The sequence below is a fragment of the Solanum verrucosum genome, unplaced genomic scaffold (genome assembly GCF_900185275.1).
Source record: "Solanum verrucosum unplaced genomic scaffold, falcon-dt-bn FXZP01000182.1, whole genome shotgun sequence".
Lineage (NCBI taxonomy): Eukaryota > Viridiplantae > Streptophyta > Magnoliopsida > Solanales > Solanaceae > Solanum > Solanum verrucosum.
This window is the reverse complement of record NW_026020378.1, coordinates 3123693-3135395: the sequence shown is the minus strand read 5'-3', so window position 1 is coordinate 3135395 and position 11703 is coordinate 3123693. Positions and strand designations below refer to the sequence as shown.

Sequence of the window (11703 nt, the reverse complement as noted above, 5' to 3'; positions counted from 1 at the left end):
TCTACTGGTCTAGTATTTTTTATTAATAATAAACCTAGTAAATCCTCAATAAAAATAGTACAAGCGGGAGACTAGATCTTACCTTATCAATTTACTTTTTTACTATATTAAAAATATATTTCTATTTTTAATATATTAAAATATTTATATATTTTACCTTGGGAAAAAGGATAAATATATCTCGAACTATCGTAAATGGTATACAAATATCTCTGTCATATTTTTGGGACATTGGTGCCTCTGTCGTCCAAAAACTAGAGCATATATACCATTTATACTAACGGACATATACGTGTCATAATCTTATCCTCCGATCCGATATTTATCGACGGATAAGATTGCGCCACGTTATTTAGTCTTCCATTAGAGTGGAGGAAATATATGCTCTAGTTTTTGGACGGCAGGGGCACCAATGTCCCAAAAATATGACGGAGGGTATTTGCATACCATTTACAATAGTTCAGGAGTATATGTATCCTTTTTCCCTTTTACCTTTAACATGAATTAATTATTCTTCTAATTATATTTCAAAATATAAAACTATATATTAATTAATATGTATTAATGACAAAATATTCATGTAAATTTATTTTATTTTTAAATTATGCAAAGCCCAAAATAAATAAGTAAAAATGAACAAAGGAAAGGAACCAATTTATTTTTACTAATATCATTTACAAACCTTACATAAATAAACTCCAATAATTAGTTTTCCTGTTAAAAATAATTAATGCAAGTTTTCTCAACATACTGTCATTAGTTACCATAATTATTTTTCCTGTTAAAATATAAATTAGGTCAGTATTATTTTATTTCCAAAAGAAAAAGTCAGAAATTTGAAAAGCAAAAAGGAAAAAAATAAAAAAGGAAAGAGAAGTACTCCTATATTCTCTTCTCTCTTTACTCGTCTCTCCCAAAATCGCAAGTAGAAATTACAGACCTTTTCTCTCTCTAACAATGGCGTCTCTCTTCAGAGACCGTACTTTAGGCTATTCCCGGCGAGACTCCACCACCGCCGCCTCCGCCGCCGTGTCCACCATGTCTTTGGGCAGCGGAGCTACCAGTAGCTCTCGCTTCTCAACTTCCAGCTCCGCTTTATCTCCACTTCCATCACCATTCCCTGACCTTACTCCGTCACTCTCTACTACTGACCTCCGAGAAACTGCCTACGAGATCTTTGTAGCTTCTTGCCGGACTTCCACCGGAAAAGCCTTAACCTACATTCCCTCTAATTCCTCCGATCGATCTCCGTCACCGTCACCATCAGCGTCTAATTCCAATTCGTCTTCACCTTCTATGCAAAGATCTCTTACGTCTACTGCTGCTTCTAAAATGAAGAAAGCTTTGGGCCTTCGATCTAGCTCCAGTTCGGGAATTAAGCGGACTGAGGGTAGCCCGGGCTCTGGTGGAAAACCCAAGAAGCCTGTAACCATAGGGGAGCTTATGAGGATCCAAATGAAGGTTTCTGAGAATTTTGATTCGAGAATTCGTAGAGCTCTTTTGAGAATTACTGCTGGCCAGGTAGCTTAATTAGAGCTAATGTGTAGTCCCCTTGCTCTATTTAGTGTAAATTCTTTATAAACCTTGAATTTTCTTGTGGGGTTTCATCTTACAAATTTGCTATCTGAGTGAATTATCACTGGTTTATGCATTTTTGTGTGTTTTTCTGGTAAATGAATGGTAATTCTCGGTTAAGTTTGCATTTTTTTTGGTGGGTTGGATTTTACATGTTTGATCTGTTAGGGATTTAACACTAGTTTTTGCCATTTTTATATGCTTTTTGGGCATATTAATGTTTAATTCTTGATAAAGTCTTCATCTTGTGGTGAGTTGCAATTTACAAGTTCGATCTGTTAGGAAAACTGCTCAATTAATGTCATTAACGGCAATTTTGTTTCTGCCTTTAAGAACAGCAATATTATTCAAGTTGGGGCGAATTCCGAGCACCATTTCTGTCCTTGTGGTACCAATTTGCTGGGGTTAGAGTTTTTGACCAAAAAATGCAATGTTCAGTTTGAACTGAGGTAATTTTCCGGGAGTTTTTCCTGGAGGATATTGGATTAAATGAATCCAAGCAGTTCTTTCTGAGAGTCGAACCTTCCTTTTATACACAACTTCAGAGCCTCCTTTCCTTTTTGGACTTGTGTATGGGTACTATCCAGCATAGATATGGGTATGTTTTGATTAGTATGTTTCGAGGTATTTGAATTACGGGATCAAATCACCCACAGTTATGTTATACCCATTTGACATGGGTACATTAGGTGAATAATGTGTCCATTAAATAGTCCTTAATTATTCCTTAAAGGTAGCTATCAAAAAAAAAATCCTTCCTTAGAGATTGACTAGTAGTGCATTTTATTTGAGCCCTATTTATTGCATTTGCAGTATCCTCATTAACAATATTATATTGATTTGGTGGTGTGATATTATCCGCCAATCTGTGCTTCTGTGACTGAATTTAGCAGGATGTGTGGAGTTTCAGCTGTATCATTTGTCGGATGATGGACCTGTTAAATGCAGCTAAGGCATAAATGTAGTGACTAACCTTGATCATTATTCTTTAATGGATTTTTCTGCTCTCTTATGTCATTTTTGTTGAATATCCATCATGTTTGTCTTTTGCTGTAGTGTTTTTGTTTTTCCTCTTTGTCCTGTTTGCTCTTTGAATCTTGTATTCTCAGACATTTTTTCCATGAGTGAAACAAAAATCAATCTTTCTGTTGCTATGCTGATCAGTTCGACTTACAAGTATTGACTTTCTTTCTGCTCTGTTCTTTTCAACCAAGTTTTCATGTAAATTTTACGCACTTTCTCATGAGCATCTCTGATCTGTTAATGCTTAATGAATGGTTAATTTTGATACAATTTGCTGTAACAAGTCATGTTTTAATGTGCATGATACAGGTTGGGAGAAGAATCGAGTCAACAGTTCTCCCGCTGGAGCTCTTACAACAGTTCAAAGCTGCAGATTTTACTGATCAGAGAGAATATGATACCTGGCAGAAAAGAAATCTAAAAGTTCTTGAAGCTGGACTTCTTTTACATCCACACATGCCACTGGATAAGTCGAATTCTGCTGCGCAGAGGCTGCGGCAAATTATTCAAGCTGCCTTAGATTGTCCGATTGAAACAGGGAGAAACAATGAGTCGATGCAAGTTCTCCGGACAGCTGTAATGGCTCTTGCTAATAGGTCATCTGATGGATCACTTTTTGATTCATGCCACTGGGCTGATGGTTTGCCTTTGAATCTCAGACTCTATGAGATACTTCTGGAGGCATGCTTTGATGTAAATGACGAAGCGTCTATCATAGAGGAAGTTGATGAACTTATGGACCTCATAAAGAAAACTTGGGGAATTCTCGGACTTAATCAAATGCTTCACAATATTTGCTTTTCATGGGTATTATTTTATCGTTATGTCGCGACTGGTCAAGTTGAGACCGATCTGTTAGAGGCTGCTGATAGTCAGCTAGCTGAAGTCGCAAAAGATGCAAAGACGACAAAAGATCCTTCATATGCTAAGATCCTGAATTCTACATTAACAGCAATGTTGGGATGGGCTGAGAAAAGGCTTCTTGCATACCATGACACTTTTGATACCGGGAATATTGAATCAATGCCAACCATTGTATCTATAGGGGTATCTGCAGCAAAAATTCTTGTTGAAGATATTTCTAATGAATATCGGCGGCGGCGTAAGGGCGAAGTTGATGTGGCTCGTAGTAGAATTGACACTTACATCAGGTCATCACTTCGCACTGCATTTGCTCAGGCAAGTTCCATCTTCTTTTAACTTTTATTTGGAACATACCAGTAATTAGGCTTGATTTCTTTTAAACAAATTTATACTTGCTGATTTAATCAGCAAGCAATACCTTTTCACTAACTGTTTTCATAACGTTAAGTCAATAGTGTGTGAATTTCCAAATTAGCATTTTCAGGTGTGGATTCATAAATTTTGTAATTTCTGTTGTCTGCCATACTTTAAACATTTAAAATTGGATCTCCCCTCCATTGGAAAATTATACTGTGCAAGTAGGGCAAAAACTAATTTCTTTTTTATATATAAATTGTTAAATCCTCTTTGCATAAGGGAGGATTCTAGTGTAATGACAAAGGGATTCAAAAATTGGTTCAGGTTTCAGGTTCAAATCCCAAGTGACATTCTAGTACTTTTCTGAATCCCCTTGCACAAATTTCGAGTTCCGACACTAACCAGAAGTATAAGTGTAGTATGTCTGAAGGCATGTGAATATGGGTAAAATACTGCATCTATCTCCTTTATCTGAAAATACATCATCTATTTCAAATTACTCCACTTTTGTTTGGGTTGTTCCAATCTGATTCTACTTTCAGGTCCAATTTACATGATATACTTTCTATCTTGGTCATGTTCCGTCCACTGCCTTTGTTGACAGCATGTCTCTAAGTTGTATGCAGTTTTTTTCCCCTGTAAGTTTCTCCTAAATTCTCATATTTCAGGACATAGGCTGCTAATTTTCTTCAATCCTCACTAACCCATCTCAAACTCGTATGAAGTTTTAGTTCTCTCTAAGTTTTGCCACTATTCTCATCTTTGGGGTATATTTGTAATGATTTGCTTCTACTGTCACCAGTTGCTTATAGAAAGGGCAGTGATTGTGTTTGGTGCAGTCCCTTATTGTGTAGCTTAAAAAGTCAGCTTAACATTTCATCAGAATGACCATCTGAGTGCAATTTAAAACTAGAAATTTGGTTATCTTGATTGCAGTTAATGGAGAAGGCAGATTCAAGCAGGAGAGCATCAAGACACCAACCAAATCCTCTTCCTGTCCTTGCCATCCTTGCAAAGGATGTTGGTGAGCAGGCTTCTAAAGAGAAGGAGATTTTTAGTCCCATCTTAAAGAGATGGCATCCTTTTGCTGCAGGAGTAGCCGTTGCCACCCTACACGTGTGCTATGGGAATGAGCTTAAACAATTTGTTTCGAGTATAACAGAATTGACTCCAGATGCTGTACAAGTACTGAGAGCAGCAGATAAATTGGAGAAAGATCTTGTGCAGATTGCTGTTGAAGATTCAGTGGACAGTGATGATGGTGGAAAGGCGATTATCCGTGAGATGCCGCCATTTGAAGCTGAAGGTGCAATTGCCAACATGGTGAAAGATTGGATTAAGATGAGAATAGACAGACTCAAGGAATGGGTTGACAGAAATCTCCAACAAGAGGTATGGACTCATCAGTTTGATATTTGCTTTCAACTTCCCATACACAAGGTGGAAGCAACTACCTTATAGGAGTAATTTATATCTGCATCATATGGTTTGGCAAATATCTGCTGCAATCAGAAGGCAACTTTGTCTCTGCATAAGCTTATAGTGCATTTACCTTACTCAAAACCCTTAGCACTATATTTTATGATTTTGTTGCAAGAACCAAGAATGTATACAAGTTAAACGCTTGGAATGTCACCATTACCTAGGAAAAACACAAGAAAAAATCACTTCCAGAACCCTCCCTATTACATGATTGCGAGTCTTAAAAATTGAGATAATTATTCTGATCAGACCTTTTCTTGCTTGAGAGGTTAAGTAACCCCATACAAGCTTCAACAGATTTCTTAGACTTCAACAAATTATATTATAGATAGCTGCAGACCTGTAGAAAACTGAGGTCTTCATCTCATTGGTCCTGTATGAACTTGTTCGGCGCAACTCCACACTCCTGTAATTCCTTTCTGCTCCTGATCAACAGAAAAGATGATTTATTATAACCTGCCTTTAGATTGTAGAAATAGCTGATATTTTTTGTTTTTAACTACAAACAATAACTATGCCTCAATCCCAAACAAGTTGGGGTTGGCTATATGAATCCTCGCCAAAAAATCATCTCAGCCAACATTTTATAATATAAAAATAAAAATGAGCAGCAGTAGAAGTTTTCTATATTTCCATTTAGCACAAGAATCTCTTATAGGGCTAAAAGACTCCTAGAAAGTATAGGATTTCAAGTAAACATATTAACATGACTAAGATAAATTTCCAACTAATTGGCATCGCCTATATTCCAAACATGACTTAGATTCTTGCTTTCAAATGTGCTTATTTTATATATTTGGTGTTGCATTCTTATCTTGTTTTCGTGATTAAAAAGGTCTGGAATCCTCAAGCTAATGAAGGAGGATTTGCCCCCTCTGCTGTTGAAGTCCTTAGGATTATTGATGAAACTTTAGACGCATTCTTCTTGCTGCCAATACCAATGCATCCAGCATTGCTCCCCGACTTAATGAGTGGCCTCGATAGATGTCTTCAGTATTACGTATCAAAGGCAAAATCTGGCTGTGGTAATTTCTAAATCTTCTTGTGAATAGGACAAACAGTTTTATAGCCTAGCATGCCCATTAATGTGTGGTGTCATTTGTAGGATCAAGGAACACATATGTTCCAACCATGCCTGCACTAACCAGGTGTACAACTGCTACAAAGTTGTGGAAGAAGAAGGATAAGACACTTAATACAAAGAGGAACCCACAGGTTGCTACGATGAACGGTGATAACTCATCTGGGGTGCTGCAGTTGTGTGTACGTATAAATACTTTCCACAGAATTCGGACAGAGCTAGAAGTTCTTGAGAAGAGAATTATTACCCTTTTGAGGAATTCTGAATCAGCTCATGTAGAAGACTTCTCAAATGGGTTAGGAAAGAAGTTTGAAATCTCACCTGCTGCTTGTATTGAGGGGATCCAACAGCTCTCCGAGGCAGTCGGCTATAGGATTGTCTTTCATGATCTAAGTCCAGTTTTATGGGATGGACTGTATATTGGGGAGCCATCTTCATCTCGCATTGAGCCTTTCCTTCAAGAACTTGAGAAGAATCTGACCATCATATCAAACACTGTTAATGAAAGAGTTCGGACTCGAATTATTGCAGACATAATGAAAGCATCCTTTGATGGTTTCCTGGTGGTGTTGCTTGCTGGAGGACCTTCTAGAATTTTCACGCAGCAGGATTCACAAATTATAGAGGACGATTTCAAGTCCCTGAAAGATGTTTTCTGGGCAAATGGGGATGGATTGCCTGTGGATATAATAAACAAATATTCAACAACAGTAAGGGATGTACTCCCTCTTTTCCGGACTGATGCAGAGAGCCTCATTGAGAGATTCAGGCGATCAACTTTGGAAACTTATGGTTCATCTGCAAAATCTAGGCTTCCCTTACCCCCTACCTCAGGGCAATGGAATCCAACTGAACCAAACACCCTGTTACGCGTCTTGTGCTACCGAAATGATGACGCTGCTTCCAAGTTCCTTAAAAAGACTTACAACTTGCCTAAGAAACTGTGATTAATTGGAAGGCTTGATCAAGGGAAGCAGCTTCTTTGTTAAAGATCAATCGTGACTGATGCTAGTGATGTTCCGTAATATGCTTCAGATTGACCAAGAAGATCCTCAAGCCAAGGGTATGGATGCCTTTGGGCATATTTAAAGAATGACTATTTTCTTGTATAGTATAAGTTTGGGTCTTTGATTTCTTCAGCATATTGCTTTCAGAAGGTAGGAATCCAAGGCAGCAGCAGTAAGTGATTATTGGAGGTAACAGTTTGTGGAGATTTGATCTTATTATATTGCTTGTTTATAGAATTTCAAGTCCCATCAACAGAGTAATTGATTCAAGATTCATTGTCTTCTACATATCTATATATATTCATTTATTCCTTCTGATTTCACTATGTAGACAACAGAAATTTGGATGGCTTTTGTTAATAGTATTTATATACACTGGTATTTATTGGTATGCTATCTTAGTTTATATTCTGATGAAGTCCAAATTTGAACACATCAGGATTGACCATGAGTGTGGTGTTTGTTCAGTATGACTTAGGATTGTAGTGATATGAAACACATTAAACTAAATCAATTAAGCAGTAGATAAGTGGCAGCAGAAACTACTTATAAAGTTACAAAAAGAAGAAAGGATAAACTGAGGACTGTAAAGCAGTATGAAAGTTTTCCCTTCTCTATCTTGACAAAAAATTGTACCTCAACAGTTGCGTGCGTATTGGTTAATATGATATTTGTTATTGATTTTTAATTCTTAATGGTTCGATTTAATCGATAAAAAAATGTTCCTCTAATTTTGTTTTGCTTCCTCTTATTTTTATCTGTTCCTATATACATCCTCTTAATGCATAAAAGTCGGCACAAATTACAAGCAGAAGCAAATTCAAATATGTTATTACTAAAACAAACTAGTTTTCTTTCTGGTTAAATAGCAACTTGAATGCAGTAGCAACTATAACAGTCTCAAAAAACACAGTTCATAGTTTGCACTGATCCCACCAAGCCAACGACTTTAAAAAAAAAAAAGCAACAACACTAAAACAACAATTGTAAAATGCAAAAAACAATAGCGTATGTATTTAAACAAAGAAGAATATACTAAGTACTTGATACTTTTATTAGATTACACTTTTATTAATTCAGTACAAATGATGAATATTGCAAACTTCCATTACAACTATCATAATCTTATTTGAATAATGTTGTAGAGTAGTTATTTGACTACTTGTTATTAGCACACAACTCCTTTTCCATCCATACCACTTGAACACTTGAAGTCATCAAACTCTTGTTTATTAGTACTGGAAAATCTTGAAACAGCACAATCAGTGGAGAAAATACTTGAGGATTCAAATTCTTTATTCCCACCTAAAACAGGCATTTCAATTCCCATTTTCACTCTGCTCACATAATTACTCCCATAAGTCTGTCCCAATACTCCATTTACCTTCTCACTCAATGAGTAAAACTTGAACCCCAAATCCAAATGAGCAAAACAATCGTCCTCAGTAATACCATACTTATGAATCCTCGATTCCTTTTCAGTTATGGGTACCACTCTAGCTTTTATCTGAAAATTCCCTTCAACTTCAATCACAACAGAGTTAGTATCGCGATTTCTTGTAATTGTAGTGTTTGAATTTGGTTCCAAGTACTTGACCCCTTCGCGATTAGGAAGGGTGATTGATTGTCCATCGAAGGCTAAGTCCAGACGATCCAATGCATCGTTCCAAGTTGATGTTTTTTTGGCACTGATGAACAATTTATGATTGTTATAGAGAATTCCAAGAGATTTTACCCAAGTGAAATCTCTCTTCATGTTTTCGTTCCTCCTACCAATGAAATGACCGTTGATATGGAGATTTGAATCGGAAACTAGGCAAAAATCATCGTTTTTTTTGCCATGGAAGTAGAATGTGAGTCCATCAGCTCCTACGAATCTTGGATCTTGACAAACTGCCCCTGGTCTATTGCAGTCTGTGCAGCACGACAACGTCAAAATGTCAAAGTTTAATTTAACACAAAATGTCAAGGGTTGTTGATTTCTCAGATGGTCACTCAATTAATACTGTATCTCAAAAAGTCATCTTTCTTCATGATTCAAATTTTCTTCAACAAAGAAAGTGACTTTCTGAGATAATATTTGTTAGTTTATACTTTATTAAGTGACCATATAAGAAGTCAACTCTCATAGTACGTCATCTATAACATAAAAATACACCCTAGTTAATCGCTTAAAATTGTTCATAATGATAAATGCACCATCTTCAGGGATAATATATTAAACCTGATTATATATCATATATAGTATAGCTTATAGATTTAGGAATCATACCACAAACAGGGCTGCAAGTGACACAATCAACTTCACAAGTATCAGGACATGCACTTGGGCATTTATACTCCTGGCGGTAACATTGAGGGTACAGCTTATTCTTACAAGAGACACTTTTTCCTCCTGCAGCTTGATCTGGTGGCGGTGGTGAGTTAGGAGTAGAAGGAGGAGTAGGAGGCGATAATGGTAAACAGACAGGTTGACATGAGTCACAGTCAGCTATACATGAACGCAGACAATTAGCAGGGCATGCAAAGGTCTTGTGATAACATTTTGGGAATTTCTTATCTTGGCATTTCACTTTCATAGGTGAACGAGGTTTTGGTGGTGGAAGTGGTGGAGGAACACAAATAGATTGACATGAGTCACAATCAACTATACATGTACGCGGACAATTGACAGGACAGAAAAGGTCTTTGTGATAACATTTTGGGAAGTTCTTGTCTTGGCATTTCACTTTCTTAGGTGAACGAGGTTTTGGTGGTGGAAGTTGAGGAACACAAATAGGTTGACATGAGTCACAGTCAGCTATACATGTGTGAGGGCAATTGACAGGACAGAAAAGATCTTTGTGATAACAACTCGGGAATTTCTTGTCTTGGCATTTCACTTTCATAGGTTTAGGAGGTCCGCCCTCAGCCAAAACCACAAGAAGGAGGAGGAGGACGGTGGCGAGAAGCCCAAAACTTTGTTGAGCCATTGAACTAAGAAAATCAATAATAGGAAGTTGTTCTCAAGGGTGTAATACTTGGAATGTATGTATATGGTCTCCTTTTATAGGTGTTAGGTTTAGAAACTTAAGAGTGAAAGTACCTAATTATAAGACAATTCCATACTATTAATTCCCTCCATTTTATTTTGTTCGTCTTACTTTTCTTTTTTAAGAAAATGTCTCTCTTTTTTTGGGTCTCTAATTATAACTTTCCACGTGACATATAGAGTATTTATTAAGAGCACAAAATTAAAGAACATTTTGGTACGTTCTACATCTCTTTAATTTAAGACTGCAAGTCAATAAAAAGTCTGATTTACTTTTTGAAACTCTATGTAAAATTAAAATGGAGTTCTATATGTTTTTTGGCCCCTTGAATCTAGCATGCATGCATGGCTACTTGGTTGTTATAACATGCCTTGTTCCTTAATGCATGGCTTCTCTTTGGGTTTCAGCAATCCAAATTAAAAGTCAAGCAAAAATATGTTCAGTATGATGTTATCAGTTTAAGGTCGTGTTTGGCCTCAACTTCTGCATTTGGGTTTTGGCCTGATGATTTTGAAAAATAAATTTGGAGATATGTTGTGTTTTTGGATTGAATTTTTAAAACGATATTTAATTTGGAGAATGAAAACTTGTTGATTGAGTTGGTTTACGGAAATAATTTTGATTTGGCCAAGCTTCTAAAAGGTTAAAAGTGCTTATAATTTGTTTTAAAACACTTGTTTCATAGAGTGAAGATGTTTGACACAAGTCCTTTTGAATAATAGCAGAGCTAATTTTAACGTTTTAGTGTTTTTGTCTTTTTAAAACGAAAAGATTACCCATATGAAATATTCATATTTACCAAATTATTAATAGCAACTTCTTTTTTTGTAATTTGACTTATAAAAATACTTTTTGAGAATATCATCCAAAAACATATTAATTGAACAAAACCACTTATGAAAACACAATTGCTGCTTTCTCAAAACACCTTCAATAACAAATAGTACTTCTCAAAATAAGTTGATTTCGACTGACCAAACAGGCTATAAATTTTGTTTTGAATAAATTAATGACAATATTGTTTTCTCTAAACTAAACTAGCACAGCTAGAATCGTGGAGAACCTGTTTGGATCACCATCTTAATAGTTTATCATACTAATTACCAGACTTATTAGTTGACATGACACAAAAAAAACATGTTAGAAATCCCAAAAGTTTCATAAGAAAATTTATTGATTGATCGAGAAGTATGATCTTGTTTATTAAACTTACTTCTACTGGGAGGTCCTTATATATACTTGGTGAAATTGCAAGTATAAGGGTTCAACTTACAAATGGAGC

General features: G+C 36.1%; 2 protein-coding genes across 2 annotated transcripts; one reads left to right on the top strand and one right to left on the bottom strand.

Annotated features, from left to right (window-relative positions):
- Nucleotides 1-865: 865 nt before the first annotated feature.
- LOC125838496 (protein unc-13 homolog) lies at nt 866-7780 on the top strand. The gene is made up of 5 exons (XM_049517533.1): nt 866-1521; nt 2908-3777; nt 4756-5211; nt 6137-6326; nt 6407-7780. The coding sequence occupies exons 1-5, from the start codon at nt 958-960 to the stop codon at nt 7327-7329; spliced, it is 3003 nt and encodes a 1000-aa protein (XP_049373490.1). The 5' UTR covers nt 866-957; the 3' UTR covers nt 7330-7780.
- A 777-nt stretch (nt 7781-8557) lies between these two features.
- Nucleotides 8558-10388, bottom strand: LOC125838747 (uncharacterized). Its single transcript, XM_049517787.1, has 2 exons — nt 9662-10388; nt 8558-9303 (listed from the first exon to the last, which is right to left on the bottom strand). Exons 1-2 carry the CDS (start codon nt 10359-10361, stop codon nt 8558-8560), a joined length of 1446 nt encoding a protein of 481 aa, XP_049373744.1. The 5' UTR covers nt 10362-10388.
- Nucleotides 10389-11703: the final 1315 nt, after the last annotated feature.